The following is a 23,231-nucleotide window of genomic DNA, read 5'->3' as shown; positions in this document are numbered from 1 at the left end:
GCAGGAGATCATTATCCTTGTGTGTTTATATCTATATTAATTAGTTAATAGTAAATATACATCTCCAAATTACATGTTTAACAACTAATGAGCGACTGTGTAGGAAGACCAAATAATTAATTACAATTGCCCCTTTAGGTCACCTTATGGCACGCTGTACTGCATGTCATACTGACAATAACAATGCCGTGATGATATCTGCCGCAGAAAACGATGGCGATGATGATTTGGGTAACGTCAATGGTGACAGCGAGACGATGGTGTCAACGAACAGCGATGGTGACAATGATGATGCCGATGACAAAGATATCAACAATAACGAGGATGATGAAACGATGTTGTCAGTGATGACAACGATGGCGATGATGACGACCGGACTAATTTCCGCAAGTGCGCTACCTGCGCGTCCTCGAAGGTGTAGCGGCCGGGTTCCTTGACGTTCTGCAGCGTCTTGTCGTAGCTCTTCGAGTCGAGGTTGATGGCGCTGGGCGCCCCCGACGCCAGGAACTCGCGCCAGATCTCCTGCACGCGTTCGGGGACCTCCCGCATGGGCCGGCACTTGAGGTCCTGCACCGCCAGCCAGAACCTGTGCGACCAGACACGCACAGCTGTAGTAGCATGTGGAGCAGGGGCGCCACGGTGGCTAGGAGATGTTAACTGCCTCGCCTGGTATACAGGAGGTCGTGGGTTCGATCGTGACCCTGACGCCTGCCATATATATGCAGTCTGCGTGTTTTCTCTATGGTCGTGTGGATTTTTCTCCGGGTCTTCCAATTTTTCCCTCCACATTTAGAATCAACGTGCGTTTACAGTATGTGGCTGCTATAAATTTCCACGTGATAAGCCACTTCGTTGAGCTATTATTTGTGGCCAGGTCGCTTCTGAAAAATTGCGATATAGCTCAGTGGGCCATACCTGGTACATTATGATTACGCTTGTTTTACCTGGGAAAGCTTCACCGAGTCTCAGGACTCTTTCTCATGAGGGTTCAGCAAGTTTTTCGCAGTAGGGGACGATGACTGCTGTGTAAATTCCTAATGAGTAATTTGTGAGAACGTTTTCAAAATTGGACAATAATGCCAGCACACAATGTTCCCATGCTTGTAAATGACATAACGGGATCTGTAACGTTCACTGTGAAGCAAATAGCATATAGCGTATGTCGACGGTGAATACACCTGCAGTATTAATCAGGGTGGCCAATGGATTTGAACTGTGAACCTCTGCAACCAATGACAAACGTGCTCCCGCTGAACGATTTCACCACCCTTTTCTATGGCTAGGAAACTTTCAAATCGAAACAAAACGACTTGAAACGTACCGATTTTCAAAGCTAATCATACCACTTTCCAAAGTAAAAAAAAATATTTAAAGAACTCATTTTTGGCTTTTTCTGAGAGCCATCGAATTCAATGGGCTTAAAACTCGTCAGCCTGGAAAGGAGGCAGACTTCAAAAAGATCGTGGGATCCATTCTTTAAAAAAACATTTAAACCCCCCTCTCTCCATGTCTGGAACCCTCAGGCACAGTGACACCAGGACGCACTTCTTGTTCACCGCGTGAGAGCCACCCTCAGCCAACGCGCGCCGCAGCAGCTCTTTACCCTCCCACGTGCTAGCCCCCCCCCCCGTCCATTTCACCCCCCACCACCACAAACTTTTTACCGCACCCCTCGCCTGTTTATTTTAAGAAACGCACGGCTAACGATGGAAAATCCCAACTCCGAGCTCTATGCACGAGGACGCGCGTGACCTGTAACCCCGGGTTTATCCTTGGAATGGACCATGCATCCGAAAATGTGAATAAAGAAATACATTTAAAAAAAATAAGCAAACTTGGCAGCCCTAGTGCTTAAACCTACAGGGTTAGCGAGTGTGCGCCAGTCGCGTGTGCGATGCTCGGCTCTTCCTGACCACCTTCCCACGTGCACCGAGCCGGGCGCGAGAGCAGCACTGAGTGTAATTGAGACGGATGAGGCCAATGACCCCAATATTTTGACCCATTAGCGCGGCACACATTTGCATGAATGTATAATCACTGGCAACTTATCACGCTGTCGTGACATGCGCTGACATGTGTGGGAAAGCCTCACGGTTTACATTGAACTATTCCAGCCCCGGCAACATCTCTCAATGTGGCTAGATTAGTTTAACCACATTTTTCACGCGATGATGTCTTTAATTAGTGTTTGCACAGGAATTATTTTTGTTAAATAGAATTATCTCTCCATCATTCCTATATTGAAAAAAAGCTGAGAATTTTTTAAAGACTTTTAAACCATGAAGAGTTGCATGCTTGAAATTAGACTGAGAGACAGAAAGGAAGACATGAAACAGTAATTTAGAGACATCGTATTTCATGTTATATAAAACTACATCGGCTTGGGTAGGACACGCCACTAGTGGCTACCAAAGAAGAGAATGCCTCAGAGGGCGCCCACTAATGGAGAGATTAGAGCGATGAGATCAGCTCGTGATGGAATTTTGCATCATGGAACCATGACTCATAGCGACAGCATCGGGGGGGGGACTTTCTCCAGCAGTGGATAGATCATGGCTTATGAGAAAGATGATGATGAACATTTTGGTCCCTCTTGGAACTTTTCGTCCATTTCCTTTAAACGTCACGAGAGCCTACTTGCTGCACTGCAGTCACATTCCCACCTCAGATTTTCGGAGCTGAACTCGGACTCGAGGAACCGCAGGAACTGGTCCCGGCCCACCGAGTCTTTGAGAGCCTCGTCGATGCCGAAGCCCCACCTCTTCACTCTCTGCTGACTCGGCTCTTTGCTGCGAAGAGGAGACGGCAACACGGCACGACGTGAACACCTTCCTGTGAGCGGCGAGTGGTCGCAAACTCCGAGCTAAAACACGACCGGAGGAGCACGCTGGCAAGGTGGCTGAGGAAGCTAACGCCTCATCGGAGCATTGATCTTGGGGTTCACGTGAGTGGAGTCTACGCGTGAGTACAAAAACCAGGTTCACAACATCCATACCTCCAATTTGCACGGTTGGCTACGTACGGTGCAAAAATAATGTCAACATGCACACATCCGTACATACGTCATGTGGCGCATCGTGCTGCTCTTTGCTACTGGCGACTCAAACTCCGAGCGAAACTTCTCTGTATGCCTCATCGGGCTTCTGACCAGGAAGTCACTCGAATACGTCGTCTGATCAGTTTCTGGCCCTGAGAGGGGATTTTTGTCAGCATTTAGGTCTACTTCGAATTAACGATGTCCATTTCGCCTAGGTGATGGTATTGTTTTTAAGGTAACGAGAGAGCATCTGAATTCCCACGGAACCGTAGCACCACAGAGTGTTTGCTTGGTTACGGAATGGCCAGAGCCCTGAGCATGAGACCCAGAAGCTGAATCTGTCTCCCTTACAAAGGGGGATTTGCGAGGACGTCTGTGTCAAAGAGCTCCGTAGCTCATTGGATTCCTCTTTTCATTCACATTATTGTCCTTCCACAAAGGGCCAGCTCGCTTTTATCGCTGCAGCTGACATATTCCACACATTCTGGTCTAATCGTAGTGAGACTGCTTAAAACAGATGTTCTTCGCGAGTCCTTGCCTGGCCTCACCATTAACATTCCACTTATGGTCATGAAATTTAGTTAATGCAAATGATGGGCAAATCACAGAGATCTCGAGGAAACGCCAGTAATTTATTTATTCACTCAATATATAACCTACATTTACTTATTTTGCTAACTCGGCAGGCACATTGGTATCAGGTGGGGGTATTGCTGTTCTCTGTCCTTAAACAGTCGAGCATTTCGGGTTGTTTTTTATTTCAATTATTATCCAGTCAAGGTTAGTAAAGATGTCTGACAAAGGTGGGAACGCATGGCACGTGGCAGGCACGTGACAGGGTGCCGCATGCTGCACCCTGTCACGTGGCAGGCACGTGACAGGGTGCCGCATGCTGCACCCAGTGCGTGCTGGCCGGCCCTCCGAGGGACACACTTGCGTCGTGGGGGGGGTGGGGGGGTTGTAGCGGGGGCCATGGGTGGGGGGGGATCGTAGGGGGGGATAATTCGGGGGGGGGGGTCGTAGGGGGGTGGGGATCGTGGTGGTGGGGATCCTAGGGGGGAGTGAGGGGATCGTCCCAGGGGGGACGGTAGGGGGGGCGGAGATCGTAGGGGGGCGGGGTAGGGGGGCTCACCTCGCCTCCACCTCCCACAGCGTGGTGTCGTCCGTGATCCACGGGTTGGAGGGCTCAGGCGTGGTCAGGAAGGGATCGTACTCCGTGTACTGCTCCCTGTAGCTGATGAGGCTGTGGTGGAAACACAGCACCAATACAACACAGGACAACAGTACAAATATGGATCAGCAATGCCAGTGGCAGTGTTTTAAATAGCCCAGTTGGATATTGGAATCATGTCCCCAGACAGTATGAATGTTTATTTTTATCTTCTTAATTGTGTTTTTTATTGTGGGTTCTTGCACATGCGTACTTGCTAAAGCAATAAGTCAAGAAACATATATTCTGTTCTCTCCAGTTGCCTGGGTCTCTTGACCCAATCCTGGCTAGCTGGCACAGAAACTCAATAAACAAACAGGTCAAGTCAAGTGGTTTGTTTGTTTGACCAGATGAGAAGTCAGAGACCGGGACAGTCTTGTTTGCAAGTGACCTGGGTCACAGGCTGTGTCACATGAGAAATTGAAAATATTGCATGAACATAAATAAACGTGACGTAACATATGTTTTGTAACATAAGTTGGCTCAGGTGTTTGTTCCAGCCGGCAAAGGAGCAGAGTTCCTGGTCGAGAATTTGAATCTTGAACATGGTTAACTCAGGTTATTACCATTATAAAACTATTTTCCAGAACATTCCAGATAGATTCAGTGCTGAGTAAACTTGGAGTAACTTCTAAAACATTCTAGAACTTTCCAGTAATATAAATAGTAGTATAAATGCAGACAAACCCTGGGCATCTCATTTCACCTGCGAGCAATGCAAAAAAAACTCTGGAAGGTAAGATGGACAATTGTTGCTAGAAATATTATGTTATAAAATTAGTTAACATTTTTTAAATTGTAAAAGTTTGTAATTTTTAAATGTTTTACAATTTTCAATGCTATTGAGAAATGTTGCGAGAATCTCTTACACATTAGTCATGGGTGAAATAAATGTTTTTTTGTAGGATGGTACAGAGAGGAAAAGAGAGCCATGAAGTTCGCCATCCCAAGAATTTGGTGGGAACCCACTAACCACTCAAGCAACTGCTACTTCTGCATGGTGGACCCTTCCAAACGTCGGACTGTCAAGAATGCACCTGCTATCACGTGTCCGAACCTTCCTTCATTCATCGCCCCGGTGCCATACTGCCATGATCTCCCCGTACCCACTCCTCCGGAGAGAGAGCAGTCGTCTTTTAGAAGAGAGCAGCAAGTCAGAGAGCGAGGAAGACGTTGTAGATCCAGATGACAATTTCAGAGGTGGAGCTGAGGAGAGAAACCCATACTACCCCAACCAAAAAGACCACAACGACTTGATCATAAATCTTGGTCCCACCAAGTCCAATGTTGGATAAAAGTGTGCAAGTCGCAGATCAGTTGAAGTGTCAGCAACCTTTTTGCAGCTTATGATGTTTTACCTACGTGACTTTACCGAAAAAACCTAAGAATATGATGCCTTGCAGTCACGAAAGCTTTAAATCTAGAATTTGTGCAGCTTCTTCACCCGTCAAGATGGGCTCTGCTGCTGCCAGCAGAGCCCATCGGAATCGCTTGTAACCAGAATGGGTGGCGCCTCTTCATTGACAGCTCATCCAGGAGCCTCAAAGGTGTGCTGCTCCATAATGGTAACAAATACCCGTCTCTTCCCCTGGCTCACTCGGTGCACCTCGAAGAGGATTACAACAGCATCAAGACCTTGCTGGACGCCTTGAAGTATGATGAGTACGGCTGGGAGGTCATCGGAGACTTCAAAATGGTGGCATTCCTGATGGGTCTCCAAGGCGGTTTTACCAAGTTTCCCTGCTATCTTTGCCTTTGGGACAGCAGGGACACCAAGGCGCACTACCACAGGCGGGAGCCACTGCACATCAAATTGGGCCTCATGAAACAATTTGTCAAGGAGTCGGCAGCCTTCAAGTACCTTCAAGACTTCTTCCCTAAGCTGTCTGAGGCAAAGGTCAAAGCCGGTATCTTCGTCGGACCACAGATAAAGAAGATCCTGGAGTGCAATTAATTCCCCAAGAAGCTCACTAGTAAGGAGAAAGCAGCTTGGAACAGCTTTGTCGCAGTGGTTCGTGGCTTCCTGGGCAATCACAAGGTCAAAAACTATGTGGAGCTGGTTGAAATTCTGGTAAAAAACTACGGCACAAAGGGCTGTAGGATGTCCTTCAAAGTCCATATCCTTGATTCTCATCTTGATAAATTCAAGGAGAACATGGGAGCGTACTCGGAGGAGCAAGGCGAGTGCTTCCACCAGGATATACTGGACTTTGAACGCCGCTACCAAGGACAGTATAACAAGAACATGATGGGAGACTACATTTGGGGGCTGATTCGTGAAAGTGATTTACAGTATAATCGTAAATCTCGAAAAACTACTCACTTCTACATTTTTTGTAGTAATTTTTGTGTTACTTTAGTATACATGTTAATTTTGATTCATATGTTGTTAATTCCTGACTTTATGTGAACAAAAAGACACACATTCGCCCGTTTTCTCATTGAAAATAGGTACATTTCAAAATATCACTGTCCTGGTCACAAAAGCAAAGTTTGTGAGGAATAATAGCCATTTTCTATACTTTTTAGGCATAAGCAATTACGATATAACACTTACTACCCACAAACAAAAATTGTGTTACATAGTGTAATCAATGTCACCATCTGCATCTTCATAATCGGCATCATCATGAGAATCATCAGTATCTTCATGTCCACCATCATCACCATTGTCAGAATCGGCATCATGGTCATGACAATAATGATGACAATAAGGGTAGTGCTTCGGCACGTGAGCTACTCTAGCCAATAAGAACAACAAGAACAACTGAAACTATAGTCTAGCAGCATAGTTGTACATCATTTGGCTTACTTTAAAGGACAATGCATATTCACACTCACAGTATGAATCCTTTTAAATAATGTTTCATCATTAATTTATATATGATCATTCTGGATGGCACTTTCCATCACTGGGGAAGTGATTTTATCGTAAGTGCAGCGATATTAAATTATCATGAAATAATACGTGCCTTGACTTAAAGCGAAATAATATTATGAAAGCACAATCCTCGCTTGCAGGTGGTTACACCGGCGATGACGGCAGCAGCGACCATCGCTGCTTTAGCGGCAGGACCAGAGGGACGTGCGCCGAATAGTGTGTGACGGTGTGGTGTGTGACGGTGTGGTGTGTGACGGTGCGGTGTGTGACGGTGTGGTGTGTGACGGTGTGGTGTGTGACGGCGTGGTGTGTGACGGCGCGGTGTGTGACGGTGCGGTGTGTGACGGTGCATTGTGTGACGGTGTGGTGTGTGACGGTGCGGTGTGTGACGGTGTGGTGTGTGGCAGTGTGGTGTGTGACGGTGCGGTGTGTGACGGTGTGGTGTGTGGCAGTGTGGTGTGTGACGGTGCGGTGTGTGACGGTGCGGTGTGTGACGGTGTGGTGTGTGACGGTGCGGTGTGTGGCAGTGTGGTGTGTGACGGTGTGGTGTGTGACGGTGTGGTGTGTGGCAGTGTGGTGTGTGACGGTGCGGTGTGTGACGGTGTGGTGTGTGACGGTGTGGTGTGTGACGGCGTGGTGTGTGACGGCGCGGTGTGTGACGGTGCGGTGTGTGACGGTGCATTGTGTGACGGTGTGGTGTGTGACGGTGCGGTGTGTGACGGTGTGGTGTGTGGCAGTGTGGTGTGTGACGGTGCGGTGTGTGACGGTGTGGTGTGTGGCAGTGTGGTGTGTGACGGTGCGGTGTGTGACGGTGCGGTGTGTGACGGTGTGGTGTGTGACGGTGCGGTGTGTGGCAGTGTGGTGTGTGACGGTGTGGTGTGTGACGGTGTGGTGTGTGGCAGTGTGGTGTGTGACGGTGTGGTGTGTGACGGTGCGGTGTGTGACGGTGTGGTGTGTGACGGTGTGGTGTGTGACGGTGTGGTGCGTGACGGTGTGGTGTGTGTGACGGTGTGGTGTGTGTGACGGTGTGGTGTGTGACGGTGTGGGTGTGACGGTGTGGGTGTGACGGTGTCGTACCTCTCTGCAACCTTTGACATCTTCATGCAGTGTCGGTCAAGTTGTCCCCTGAGAAAGATGATCTGCAGAGTTTAAGCAGAAAAACAGGTCCGCCAAAGTTAAGGCGTTCAGATGAGAACTAAACTGAAACAATAAATGTTAAAATATCTCAGATGTTATATCTCTGTGTAACTAGAGGGATTTCAGCCTTCAAGATTGTAACTTTATTCATTTTGTTTACCCGCAAGGATGTGTGTCTTGAGTAGTTAACAACAGCAGTGTAGGTTTAATTAATTACCAAGTGTTTAAAAGCTTATCTTGAAGAGTTTTGCATTCTCAGTAAACACCATTTCATTATCTTCTGCTTTTTTAACACTAATTTGCTACTCGTTAAGAATCCCACATCTTTCGTTGAGTGTTCAATTTAATTAATCTGTACATCAAATTACCATATTACTAAATACCATTCATGATGGCTGGCTTTTGTAGACCATGAAGCAGGTGTTTGACTGGATAATGTAGCTGCCTGAATATTCTATTTGCTTAATCGTTTATTTCAGAATGTACAGAAACCAGTTATGTGGATAGAGCAGCTTACGCTGCAACTTCGTGAAGGTGGCAACAACGTCCCAATTACACACCGAGTCAGACGAGGAGGTGCGCTCTCCACTGAACACTATTCGCGCAGCAGCGACGTCAGAAGACGTTTTCCAGAAATTCCATTGGAGACATAGTGGCATCAGCATAAATGTAAACTGTACTCAGAATCAAAATCTTTATTTAGACTCGAGAAATCCGATGAGCACTTGAAGCTCTTTTTCAAAGATGTCCAGTAGGGGCGAGTCATAAAGTCACAACAACAAACAATACAACACAATCTATAGGAGTGCAAAGTATACGAAAGCTAAGAAAATCACTATAAATACATAAAATTATTTATGTAAATAAAGTATATAAGCTCAAATTGCATAAGTGCATATATTCCAAAGGTTTGGCAAGGCAGCAAAACAACAGCAAAAACAGTTCCAGACCACACCAAGACAACAACACACAGTCCCTCGATAAAACTGCACATTCACATTGAACTATTGACCATCTCAGATTAGCACACTGCAAGGGGATCGTCCCAACCAATGGGAGCGAACGAAGGGTTCTTTAACGGCTGTGGGCAACGTATTGCAGCGTTTGCTGAGACCTGAATAGCTTTTAGGACTTTAACATGAAGTATTATTAATAAAAAAGCATGTGAAGATATTTTATAATAAAAAAATGTTCTGCAAGAGGCTCCCCTATTTCTGGCAGGATCTAATGCTCCCTCCTACTTGTTCGGTGATAGGTGCTCTGTGTCGATAACCCAGACAATGAGAAGATAGCGGTTGCACTCGCCTGGGTCCTCAGCTCGTCCTCCGTGGGGGGCTTGGCGTCGACAGGCAGAGCGTGCGTGGGACTCTGGGAGTGCGAGTCGCCTTGGAGACCGTAGACCGACTGTGAAGAAACACACGGCAACGGGGTGACTCCCAGGAAACACACGACAACGGGCCGACTGCCAAGTGAGGTTTCATGGTTGTGTCGTGCAGCCTTTCTCCGCTGCGGCACGATGTCCAGCGTTTCGCTCCAGATGCCGGGAGCTTCTTTAACATTCATTTCATCAACGTTCACTTCCAGAAGAAGCTACCAGCAAGTGCGGCGATGTGTCGGACATCGTGCTGAATGGCTAAACATGAGAACTCGCCCGAGGACAGTCGCTTGTCATTTACATTTTAACATACAATGGAACATCGATTGGTATCGAGAAGCGGCTAAATAAAATCACTAAAATCTCCACCGCAACTTCAAAATAATGACACTTTATCTCAAACACTTTTATCATATGTACCATTTCTTAATTGCTGTAAAGCATTGAATTAAAGCGCTCTATAAATCTAGATAAGACAAGTGGGACACAAAAAGACAAAAATCCCAGGTATAGCCTTAACAGACTGTTGGGGCAAGTGCTGCAAGCGAGTAGCACCTGTGAAGGCCAGCACAGGACACAAGGGGGTGGGTGGCCAGCACCACGCTGTATGGAAGCTATCTCTCACTGACGCTCCACACAAAGCTCCGGCTCTTCTTGGTCACTGTCATGCCCTCCATTTTATTTGCTTGTGAAACGTGGACCCCTCTAATAGAACATCTGCTCCGGATTGAAACATTCAGGCTGTCCTGCCTATGATCCATCCTGGGTTAAACGACACATTCCGATCAGCGAGCTCCTCCGGTGCACAAGGCTGCATGTAGCCCGCATGCCCAGCCACCGCATGCCCAAGCATCTTCTTTGGGCTGGATAGAGGGGACAAAATTAGTGCGGCGGGCTGAGAAGGGATGGACTGATGCGTTACAGGAGGATGTGGAGCTGAGTGGACTTGCCGAAGACCGGTACCAGCGGTGTCAAGATCGCCTGGCCTGGTACAAGCACCGCGTTGACGTCACTGCCACTTAGTAGGGAATGGCGGCTGTTGTTGTGTGTGTTGTATGTATGTTGAACTTTTTCTGCACCGTATGTAGCCAACCGTACTAATCGGAGGAGCGGTAGTGCAGTGGTTAGCGCACTGTACTACGAATCTAGTGAGTCGAATTTATTTCCCACTGATGGCTACCAACACCAGTGACGATTATCTGAACCAGTCTCAGGAATCCCCGGGGTCGACTCAGCCTCAAATGAGTGCCTTGGGTATGTAAACGTCGCCACGAAAGAGACTAAGGCGGCCGGGCATGGTGCTGACCACCCACCTCTCTCTGTGTGCCGTGCCGGCCTTCATAGCTGCTCACTTACAGCACTTGCCCCAAAAGTATGTTAACGCTATACGGGGGATTTCTGTATTTTGTGTGTTTGCATGCGCTGAAATCAACAGTCTCTTATTCAAAAGAAAAGCTTCAGCCTTGAAAATATTTATGAATGAACATTTTCTGGACGTTTTTCTTTGGTGACATGTGACATTGTAAAAAAAAACGCCTTGTTCAGTGATTTTCATGCATTTGACAGCAGCTACCATTTCCTATACCCTATTTGAATTACAATAGAGCATTTAGGTGAAAGGTTTTCTCTGAAGAGACCTAATCATCAAATAGGTGGCACTTTTGAATATTTTCGCGAGCCATTCGTCGAAATTGAGGCTGACGGATCCATCACCCTCAGGCTGCTTTTTTAAAGTAGATTTTTTTTTTCTAAACGCACTATATTGTAAACCAGGCAGCACTGCAATATATACATACATTGTTTGTATTACCAAACCTTACTGTTTCACAACAGGGAGCTCTGATCCTCGATATTACATCGCAATCGACGAGTCATACACATTTTGCTTCCCAGTTGTTCTGGGGTCTACTTTTGCTCGGTTTTCGTTCGTTATACGAAATCGCTTGCTGTGAGGCTTGCGTGCGAGGCTTAGTGAACAGTGTCCCACCCAGCAGGCGGCCAGCAGACATCATTAGACGTGACCCAGAAAGGTGTGAGCCGTGCGACGTGTACGTGCGATCCATCTCCCGTGCCTCTCAGGCTGCAGCAATCTGGGTGTTAACAGTCTCGGGTTCCCAGCCAAATGTGTTCCATATTCCTAGGGTAAAAGAGCTTCGCATGCAACTCTCTAGAATCGATATTTCACGGATCCAGGCTGCAATTCCATTCAAGAATCGATAATCTTTGTTGACATTGTGGAGAATGTAGCTGCTTCCATTGCTTGCAAATGTACACAACGAATTGACAATATGCGACATACACAGCAGAATTCCACTTATCCGTGGCCCTATTAACCTTGAATTCTATTTTACATGGGACCAATTGGGTCTAGAAAAAAATGGGCCCCCATATTTTTCACAAATTGACCGTGTTTTTGTCTCTTTTCCTCATCATAGAACGGTCTCCTATTCATCTGCACTTATTTTGCGGTCAAGTGGAGACACATGACAGATTCATCCCATTAGCCGTGGGATATCCACAACTTTTGTGTCACGGAAACGTGAAGTAATTTTGCTAATAAACCCACAGATAACAGGACCATAAATGAGTGAGGATCAGCTACTAATTAAACGAGCCCATGCTTGAATATATATATTTTATCACAAACCACGGTTAATCCGAAATTCGGATAATGTAATAATGGGGAGTTGGCTGAGGTGTAAGGCGGCGTTCTTCATTGCAAGGCCCGTGGGTCACGGGCGGCCCCTGGTGGCCTTTGGGGTGGTCCCCGACAATACACAAATGTGAAACACCCCCCCCCCCCCCCATCGTGCTGTCAAACCCAATGGTTTCAAATGTGTGGTGGCCCTCACACTCTGATGTTGGAGAAAGTGGGGGCCCTCTCTCAAAGTTAGTGAGGAACGCTGCCCTAGGGGATTGGAGCTCACCTTTCGGGTTTTGTGTGGGTTCTTCATGCGGCACGATTTCTTGATGTCCATCTCCGTCGTGTTCACACAGCCAGGCTGGGCACAAGATGAATTCACCACTTTTTAACCGAGTCGTCGTGACAACGGAAACTCAACACGGAGTCATTCCGTCGTCACTTAATGAATTGATTATGCACAGTCTAACTCTATTTTTAAGCAGGATATAGATTTATTTATTTTTAACGTAAAGAGTGGAACTCTGTTGGAGAGAAATGAGAAGTGGATTCAAGGACAGTGGAGAGTTTGTTCGTCCACGCGGTTGTACCAGTCCAGTCCCAAAAATGCTTTGTTTAATCGCGGTAACGTTTTTGGGCCTTTGACCACACGCCCAAAGGTGAAATATGCAACAATAACTCGTAGCAACCACTCGAAGTCGAGCAGTGCGAGGAGAGAAGCAGAAGGCAGTGGTTGTTGCAACATGCAGTGTTGGTGGCTGAACACAAAATGAATGGCACGACGACAGAAATTGTCTGGCAGACCTCAACATCTTTATAAAAATCATTGAGTGAAGTTAATTGGAACAGTAACCCTGGTTGTAAAAACATAACTCAAAATAACCTAAAGCCTCATTTAGGGCAATATAAATAACATACATAAGCGAACAATGTGTCTCCTTCTGTCTCTCTACATGAAAATAAAAGTATTTATTACATAACCCATTGGCCCCACAGCCTTCTGAGCGTACACAATTTCAGCAGCATCTTGTACTGAACCAATAGTACTGCCTCAGTACTCATCTCTTTAAAGCCCTGAGCTCGTAGTGGAAATTCCTCATTTCTGTGGAAGGAGAAAGGCTATCCAGAGGACAACCACTGTTGACATCCTCACTAAGTGGTACTGATTTTATCGACCTCATAAGGATGATCTGCTGAGTCAATCTCCAACCAGGATTTGAACTCGCGACCTTCTGATGGCCGGCCGCTGCCTCTGCCGCCAGGCAATCAGAGGGGCTGAATAATTAATGTCATCCTGAGTAAAAGCACGATTGGCACGTGCGTGGAACTGAAGTGGGAGGGAGCGCGCTCACGCGTCCATTTGCTTGCATGCCTCCATGCGCACGTCGCTCTGCACTGTCGAATCTTTCAACTAAGTGGAGACTCCATTAACAGCCTGGCTTGCCACCCTGTCATAAATCAACCCGACGGACGGAAGACTCACCACTGGTCTATGAACGTCCCAAAACGCACGCTCTTGGCTGTCCAGAATCTTCCTCTCAATCTTGTCCCGTTTTTTGTCGACTCTAATCGGATGAAATGACACATGTTGTGAACGCCACGGCCTTGGGAAATGTGACATGTTTGGGGGTTTTTTGTCTGAGAAAGCACAGCAGGGCAGAGTCTAGAGTGAGCTCATATATCTTATTAATTGTCTTCTGCCAGTCAGATGTTCACAAAAGTACAAGGTGAGGGGGGAGCAATGTCCTTTACTGAGAGACACTGTGGGCAAAAAATGAGGCCATGTGAGCTGACATAAATTAATAAGAAGCTCTGCTCCTCACTGTATGTGTGTGACTTTGTAGCATCGCTTAGCAACCCACGAATAGTCAGATAATGAAGCCGTTATACCAGAGGGGAAAAGAATTCCGAAAGCAATTTGGAGACTGTTTGTATTTATTATTTGTCATTTAATCTTGGGCCAAATTGTAACAAATGGCTGCTCCTCCGTAGGATATAAAACTGCATCACGTTTCACCGTTTTTTTTATTTCACCATCAATCTTGCTGTGATCAAGGTATTTGAAAAAAAGATATCTTTCCAGGACTTCAGTCAGCAGAGCCTGAAATCAATTGAATGGGCCTGTAAGACTGCACCACAGAACCACTCTCAGATTTACTGCGATGGGTCTCCTTCATACGCTGTATTGCGTGGGTCACAATGTTTTAACAACCATCAAATATACACGTGTTGGCACTCATAACTGGGTTAGGATAAAACTAGTAAGAAAATACAACAATTGAACTCATGTATTAAGACCAGTGCTTCACAATTCTTGAAAAGCCAGCTTAAACACTGATGGATGCCTGGATTCGAACTCAGGATCAGTGGTGTCAGCTGAAAGGTTTTTGGAGGCCTGGGGTAAAATGCCAGACGAGGCCCCCTTCTGAGGCCAACTGTGCAAGCCCTGATTCCGACTCAGTGCTCTAACGTGACCATTATGAGTCTCCATTCAATGGACACAGCGGCGACAGACAGATGCTGCAGAGAGGAAAAATTGAAACGCGCCGGGGAATGGCCGAACGTAAAATGTGAATGTTAAAAACCAACTGGAGGCTCACTTAGCCTGCGCTTCGGCCTGCATGAAGATGAATTCCCATTTTCTGGCAAACGCTCGCTGAAGTCTCGCCAGGCTCTCCTGTGAAAACACAAACGGCAGATGAGAGTGCCAATGTCATAAGCAGGACCTAAATGAACCCTTAAGAGGCTTTTTATAACAAAATGCCATCAATATATGGGAATTACATTTATACCTATTTTGCAAGGGAAATCTGGATTAAGTACAAAAAGATTAGAAGCTTAAACTTTGTATAGAGATTACACGTACACAAAGCTATACAAAAGCATGCACATCCTATAAAAAAACTAAAAATGTTTGCGTTATAAAAATGACGACTGTGATTACCAAGTTAATAATAATGTAACATGATAACAAAATATTGTAAAAGGTGGTGTGATATAACTATAAAAAAATGTAAAATGCCCATTTTATGATAAATTACTTTGACTACTCCATAGCGAGATGGTGTTTTCTGTTGGACCAATATATAGATGAACCTTTGCAGTATTTGGTATTTAATATGACGCATTTAGGGAACAATGCGCTACGCAAGTGAAATCAACAACAGTTCCAGATATCTCAAAACAGAGTGACGTGTTTCAATTATATTCTCTGTTTTCAATAACTGTCCATTTTAAATTTGCGGGTGACTTACCGCTTCGTAATCGGCGAGCTCGAGACGAGCTTTGTTTTGCATGGTTCGTTTGCACAAATACACGGCTGCACGCACACAGAGGGAGAGTGGCGACACACGAGATTAAACGCACGCACATTTCATGCCGCTTTTTTTGGCGCATTGACTTATTTTTAACACTCAAGCAAATGGTGACGGTGGCGAAATACTTATTTTTCCAATCGTGTGAAGTGGTGGTCAATGATTCATTACCGGTTCCAACCATCAGGAACCGGCGACCGTTTCCTCTGGAAAGTTCACGAAGATTGCACCGATTGGCACGCGAGGACGTTCAAGCGGGACGGGGAGGCGGACTCCGACTGGCCTTACAGCGCCTTCAGCTGCAGAGCCCCCCCCGCCCCCACGTGGTGCCTTCGTTTCTCAATTACTGATGAAGGCAAAGGCGCAGCCCTGCAATTTCTTGATCACAACACTGCTGGCAGAAGGGCCTCCACTGTGTCATATTCACCCGGTGTTATAGTTGCAAACAGCACTTGAGGCATGGTATGGATTTGAACTTTACTTTGCGCTTATGTGGCTGACCCTATGTGTGCATTTGTTTGTGTTATCCCCTCATGTGCATGCATTTTCTCCAGACACCGCTGCTGTCCTCGTACACACAAACTACAATGTACTCTTTACAGAATTGGCAAATATTCCAAGCAGAAATCTCCTCGGTAAAGAGTTGACAGTTGCGAATAAAATTGTAATATATGAACCAGAAGAAGAAAGAACACGTACCATAGTCTGTGTTCTCTGGATCCCAGCAGTTTGAAGGCCAGAAGAATGGTGTCTGTAAACAAACACAGATAAGGCTCAGCTCGCAAAGAGCTCAAAAGTCGCCAACTAAACCCAGGACCCAACGGTATGAGAACTATTAACAAGAAGATGAGACACTGCATTTAATATATCCAGTGTTCCCAGAAGGCCGTGCGGCTGATGGGTTGTGTAAGTAATACTTTTAAGTTGTACGTGGAGATGAGGATATGTGAAGGAAACATTGTCTGCTTATTTATTTGTGTTGTTTACATTCTCCAAAACTACGCAAATTATTATTCTGAGTGATCAAAGAAAGAGCCACATTGAAACACCCATTGTGGTGCAGTAGCTCACTGCAGGCAACACCAAAGAAGGCCACTCCCTTGAGCAAATAGTTTTGCTTTGGCGCAATCGCCGATGAGAAGAGTCTCACATGAAGGCCAGCGTGGCAGTGCTGGCATATAATACAAACATATTACCAGAATTGTATGGCAATCGCCTGATGATGCTGGTTGTAATCACCAGCGAAACGTTGTACTCAATTGTTAATGTGTTGTGGGTTTGCTCTCTAACACAACCGGTGTGCTGAACTATTAACTAATTGGCACGTTTTCTTCACGTGATAACCCTGACTAATTGGCTGTGTCGGGTGGAGGTGGGTGTACGACAGCTTTACATTCACCCGACCCAACCCAATAAACGTTATCATGAGACAATATCGGTCTTGAAAAGCCTGCGTGTTATACAGTAATATTTCTCCGATTTGCCACTGGCTGTCTATAAAAGTTTTGTATCGAATTGAAGTCCGCCCTCAATGTTGTCGAGATCCTCCAGACATTCGCTCGTGTCTACTCCTTCCCTCTCATCCTCCGGTCACACGGGGGAGTGTGCTCCAACTACCAGACATCACAGCCTCCAGTCAACTTTCATTTCATGGGAGGTTGCTCCTTCTCTATTGCCCCAATGTCTTACCCCCCCCCCTCACTCCCGGCTATGAGAGCTGGTGACTCCTTATCCCTGGTTCAAGTCCAGCCTCAGGAACAACTTTTCCTTCTCCTCTACCAACTATGAACCTCCGTGACATAAATAACAAATTCTACACTGCCACCCTCCCGATTCCGAGTGTCTGCCTGCCACAGCCAGCGCTGGCCACGGGGATAGCGCGGCCGCAGAGTCGGTGGAAGCGGCAGGGGGACGTGGAGGGGCACCTGGAAGCGGTAGAAGGCGCCGTCGTCCTTGAGCATGAGCACGTGGTCGGAGATGGGGAAGAAGTAGCCGTGGGCCGCCATCAGGGTGCCCACGTGCAGCGCCTCTGCACGGCAGCAGCAGCGCGCGCGCGTCAGGCACGCGAGCAAGCGACCCGGCACGACGTGGCGCAGGCAGGAGCTGCCGAGGGTGTAGCCGGAGCAGGGGGGCCGTGGTTCACGGGGGGGGGGGAACTCAGATCGCCGGTAGAAACGCAGTTTAACAAGCAAGATGCCGACCGATTTGTACAGATTTGCGGGTGTTTTTAGCTTCGGTGGCCCAAGTGTTTCTTCAGGCACCACAGTTGCTTGACACATGCAAAGCACAACAGTGTAAGGAAGTGAACACGTATTCCAAGCAGGACCCTCGGTGCAAGTAGTCTTTAGAATCGGCGAGGGTTTCTCTGACGAGTGAACGACTGTTCTCAGACTGCTGCGTAGCGCAGGAATGACATTGCACACATTTCACCATTATCCACGACATCTTATTCTGCAAGGGTTCACCCGTGCACCAAACAGCTTTGTAGACTTTGCAGCACAAAAGTTTGCTCGGCGAGATGAGGTTTCAAGTACACGGTGAAACCCGAGCCGGCTCTGGGACATTGTTGGAGGCTATCGGATGGGATTGTGCAGCATGAGGCGGACACCGAACCCAGAGGGAGTGACGTCACGCCGAGCCGGCTCACGACGATTGCCTCCCCGCTGCTACCTGCGACGTCGACGAAGGGGCTTTCGACACCGAACTGGGGCTCACCTTGCAGCGTGGATCTCTTTGTGAGTCCATGGTGCTCTATATGCGTCTATGGATCTCTTTGTGAGTCTATGGATTATGTATGCTAGTCTTCACTGAATCACAGTATGCATCTTTGTGCAAGTCTTTGGGTCTCCATGCGAGTTTGTTGGTCTTTATAAGAGGTTATGGGGTCTCTATGTGAGTCTGTGGGTCTGTAGGTGTATCCATGGCCCTCTACATGAGGTTATGGGTCTGTGAGTGTATGGGTCTCCATGTGAGTCTATGGGTCTCTCTGTGAGTCTCTGGGTCTCCATGTGAATCTATGGGTCTCCATGTGAGTCTGGGGTCTCTCTGTGAGTCTATGGGTCTCCATGTGAGTCTATGGGTCTCCATGTGAGTCTGGGGTCTCTCTGTGAGTATCTGGGTCTCCATGTGAGTCTGTGGGTCTCTCTGTGAGTCTATGGGTCTCCATGTGAGTCTATGGGTCTCTTTTTGAGTCTGGGGGTCTCTATACGAGTCTTTGCTGAGTCTGCTTAGCCTCGGACTGGCGCACAAAGCAGGGGACATCCTCACTGAGGTCGTCATCATCAATGCAACGGACGCCCAAGCAGGCAGGCAGCTGTGTGCAGGATCGCAGGATGTTAGTTCATGACACAATCGTGCTGCGGTGCATCATTTTTCATTTAAATGCAAAATGTATTCCCACCTTGATCATCAATAATCAGGTTCTTTGTGAGCCACTGCACAATGTCTGCACCTGTTGGCAGCAAAGGACAGCATTAAGAGTGCAATCAAACACCAACACACTCATCGCCACTCGTTTACTCCCCAGATGCGGTCTAGCCCAGCTCGCAGGCACATTTGTCTGGTTCTACCGCACATTGTGCGACACTCAAACAGCCTCCGAGCACGTGCAGTAAAACGTCGGACATACCGAACAACACTTTGCATGAAGGCCAGTTTTTACAAGCAAGGCTCCGTTCGAGCGAGCGCGAGGGAGGAGAGAGGAGGAGCAACACGGACAGAGATGAGTGGCAGTGGCGGAGGCAGCAAGGCTGGTGGCAGGAGCTTGGAGGAGATAACCGCCTCGTAAAATGTCGTCGCATCGCTGTGCTAAGCCCCTTGCACTGATCCAACAACACGCTGCCTCCTGCAGGACGGACCACCCGCAGATGCCATCTGTGAAAGAAAAGCCCCGGAAATAAACGGAGCAGCAAAACCAACAAATCGGGAAGAGAAGAAACGGCGGAGCCCACAGATGGATGGCACCAAACAAATGGCGGTGAGGGGGGGGGAGGTTGGAAAGTTATCGGCTTGAGCAGACGACCGTGGTGCTGAAATTACTTCAGCCACTGTCTTGATCAGCTCATTCTGAGCCAAGGCAAGTCACGCAATTCATTGCAATTGCCCCCTTCGATAGGAATCCACAGAATGCCTGTGAAATGTGCTGCGCTTGGCTTGTGCTAGCGTCGGCAGCTTGCAGCGATCTCTGCGTGGCGCGGCAGCGAACGCGGCATTCTGTGGAGCGCGACTGCGCTTCGCGTGGAGGCGGCGGCGTTGGGGTTTGATCGCCGCATGTCGCCGTGCACAATCAATGACGACAGCGCGGCCTCACAGCCGCATCGATGATGGCGCCGGAGGAAAAATCCCTGAATTTTTATTTTTTTGGCTTCTCTGAAAGTCCGAGAGAGGAAGATTTAAAAGAGCTGCCAAATCGGATCCATACAAGTGGATGGCCACGCTGACATCACATATCATGACGTCTCAGTGCTCTCGTGTGTACACGTTGGTTATGTTTATTTGGGGACATGCAGACAAGCCCCACATTCATGACTGACAATTGGTACTTCCGGTAACCAAGTATGAACAACTTTCCTGCCATGGAAATGTGGAATTTCCAGCAGTGGCCGCCAGGAATCTTAAACGCACTGTCCAACACCAACCACCAGCAGAGACGGGCATGGCCCAGTGGCTCGGTGCAGCAGAGACGGGCATGGCCCAGTGGCTCGGTGCAGCAGAGACACTGACTCGATTGTCGTGGTACAGTCTTTCTAACAGCGTTTGGCAAGTCATGGCAAAGTTTCCATTTTCACAAAGCAACACGAGACAACACGTTTCTGGTGGCAGTCAGTCCCTGTGTCTGTGGTGGAAATTACTACTGACACGTATAACAAAACCACTGCTGACTTCTCACCGAATGATGCAGTCTCACCATTCCCGGCTCATACTATACCACGAGGAATGATAACGCACTTCCTAAGCTCTGACGTAGGCATGTTGAATTTCTTCCGCACCGTACGTAGCCAACCATGGCAATCGAAGGTGCGGGGGAAGGACAACAACTAAACACAAAAAGCAGTTTTAAATAAATGCGTTTTCAATCTAGATGATTTAAAAGTGCATGGCTCCAGTGGCTTCCTAATATCGGAAGGACGAGCGTTCCAGACGACTGCAGAAGCGCATCCGAAAGCGCGTGAAGCTTTTTGTCATTGACCCCAATCTCTCGTTCTCTTCTCACGTAGCTCAAGTCTGCAGCATCCTTTCCCTCAGTCTGCGCCAACATCTCCCAAATATGCCAACTCCTTCCACCAGCTGTCGCGAGCAACCTCGTCGTCCATGCCTCCATCGCATCCCCACTCAACCACTGCCACTCTTCAACGGCCTCGCCAAAACCCTCGGCTCCTAACTCCACATTTTTACTGTTAAAACCGTTTTACTTTCATTACCAGTAACCACATTGTAATAACCCATAGCCTGTTGCCGCTTTGCAGCACGTGCAATTAAGTCTGTCATGGGTATAGGCATGGTGGCAAGATGTTAACTACCTCGTCTGGTGTACAGGAATTTACATGCTCTCCTCGTGGTCACGTGGATTTTTTCTCCGAGTCCTCCGGTTTTTCCCTCCACATTTAAAATCATGCGTTGAGAGGATTTGGCTGCTAGAAATGTCCACGTGATAAGCCACTACGTTGAGCTTCATTTGTGGCCAGGTCGCTTCTGACAAAGAGCTTATGGCTCAGTGAGCCTTACCTGGTTCAAATATAAAAAAAAAAAATGTATAGTTTAGTTTAGGTGCTGTAAGATGGCCACGCGTGCCAACCAGTGCTTTAATTGCTAATTGCACAGGAAATGGTTCCTAGTTTCTGACAACTGGAACCGGTAATCGATTATGAGAATGGCTACTCCAGATGATCTTGCTGCTGGGAGAATCCTCGCCAGCATCTACAACAGAACCACATCACCCCAACACCTCGATCCCTCCACTGTCTCTCAAGCAAATCCAGGATCCATTTTGAGACTGCATTTACTATCTTTCAAGATCTTTCGTGGACTCGCTCCGGCCGACCCCTCCCCCGTCATCCCAATTCAACTCCTTTCGATGCACTCTCCACTCCAGAGACAGAGGTCGTCTGTCAACGTTTCAAGACTACCTTTACTCAGTGGGAGGTCGCTCATTTTCTTCTACTGCTCCCGAAGGTCTGGATCTCCCTTCTCCAGCCATCCTTGCTCCATGCCTAGGTTCACATCCAGGCTCAAGATGTTGCTCATTTGATTACTTTATCTCTTTCTCTGATGCTTTGTCTCCATAAAATAAATATTTCCACTGTTTTTCTACATAGTACCTTGAAATACAGTTACATTTCGATGCTGTATGAATCAAAGTTGGACTGGAATTTGAAGATGATTGGAACTTGATGATGATGATGACGATGATGATGATGCAGAGGATCACGAAGGTGGTAATAAAGTTGCAATGAATTTCTAATGAATATGTTATTTCGCACCGTACGGAGCCAACTGTGATGATGATGGATGAAGGTTGACAATTGATGACGAAAGTGGAACAGGTCCAGTGGGAAGCGACAGAACAGGAAGAGGGTGGGGAGAGGTAAAGAACCCCGATGACATCTCTCCCTGTGAACCTCCTGCGGTTTTCTATTCGGAAGCCACTGGAGCTTAGCACTTTTAAATTTAGATTCTAAACTAATTTCTTGTGTTACGTTTGCTGTCCTTCCCCCACACCTCCGGTTAGCACGGTTGGCTACGTACGGTGCCAAAGATGTTCAACATACAAATATGCAACGTACGAACCAGCCTCAGTCAGTGCTGCGCGCGGCTTTATCGCCTGCGGTCATTCCCCGGTGACTCACACTCGTGTCATCTTGTCCGCTGGATAGCCGGAGAGCTCCTCTCCCCGCACAGGTTACTGAGACGGTCGTAAATCACTGCATTAAAATGAATTGCACTGATTGGTCCCCGAAGGAAGCGTTCGGGAACGCACGACTGGCGGAGCAAGGAGCTCACACCGGAATGTTCTCTTTGTGGAACCAGGTCACGAGGCCAGTGGTCAAACAGAAGTCTGAATCGTCGCACTTGCTCTTGTCCATGCCGCAAAGGCATTCAGCCGATTGGCACTGCGATGCTTTGCTCGTTTATTTATATATTTGAAATGGATAATTAAATGTGCCTTTCGGGCGAAGGCGAGGGGCCTTGATGTGTTAATTTAATTGAATAAATAAATAACAAAACCATTTCAAACAACTAATACATTGGCTTGCTCCACCACATGCAGGTATTTTGTTAATTAGAAAATTGTTTTCCGTGAGCATGCTGAACATCAGACGATGAAAACTGTGATAAAAACACAAACAAGTCATGTAAAATGCGGCTATTACAAAAATAAGTTTGCACCGAAGATAAAAACTGAATTTGCGTCACAGTTATTGTGAAACCTTTCCATCAAAATGTACCTGTCAAACAGGATTACGTGATGACGAGTGGAAATTAAACTGTAAACGCGCCTTTTCCCCTCGTGTTGTATGTACTTTTAATATCTCTGTCTCAGAACCTTTTGACCGTGAGGTCAGTGCGCGTTGCAGACCCACGCGCAATAAAGAAGGCGTCCGTCAGGCCGCCATCGATGGCTGCGCCCCCGAGGCCC

At 47.3% G+C, this 23,231-nt stretch overlaps 1 protein-coding gene across 2 annotated transcripts in view; it reads right to left on the bottom strand.

Annotated features, from left to right (window-relative positions):
* The window catches only part of LOC144728752 (regulator of G-protein signaling 7-like), a 97,567-nt gene that overhangs the window by 16,016 nt on the left and 58,320 nt on the right, over window positions 1-23,231 (bottom strand). For both annotated transcript variants that reach the window (XM_078608369.1, XM_078608370.1), the window contains 12 exons: window positions 18,996-19,046; window positions 17,521-17,624; window positions 16,295-16,346; window positions 15,536-15,600; window positions 14,882-14,958; window positions 13,765-13,846; window positions 12,568-12,642; window positions 9,571-9,669; window positions 8,206-8,267; window positions 4,170-4,280; window positions 2,664-2,789; window positions 400-586 (listed from right to left, as the gene is read on the bottom strand). In XM_078608369.1, the coding sequence (XP_078464495.1) occupies window positions 400-586; window positions 2,664-2,789; window positions 4,170-4,280; window positions 8,206-8,267; window positions 9,571-9,669; window positions 12,568-12,642; window positions 13,765-13,846; window positions 14,882-14,958; window positions 15,536-15,600; window positions 16,295-16,346; window positions 17,521-17,624; window positions 18,996-19,046 (1,091 nt within the window). The remainder of the gene's footprint in view (window positions 1-399; window positions 587-2,663; window positions 2,790-4,169; window positions 4,281-8,205; window positions 8,268-9,570; window positions 9,670-12,567; window positions 12,643-13,764; window positions 13,847-14,881; window positions 14,959-15,535; window positions 15,601-16,294; window positions 16,347-17,520; window positions 17,625-18,995; window positions 19,047-23,231) is intronic.

This window comes from Lampetra planeri, chromosome 30, assembly GCF_965212315.1.
Source record: "Lampetra planeri chromosome 30, kcLamPlan1.2.h2, whole genome shotgun sequence".
NCBI lineage: Eukaryota > Metazoa > Chordata > Hyperoartia > Petromyzontiformes > Petromyzontidae > Lampetra > Lampetra planeri.
This window is presented reverse-complemented; position numbering and strand designations above follow the sequence as displayed.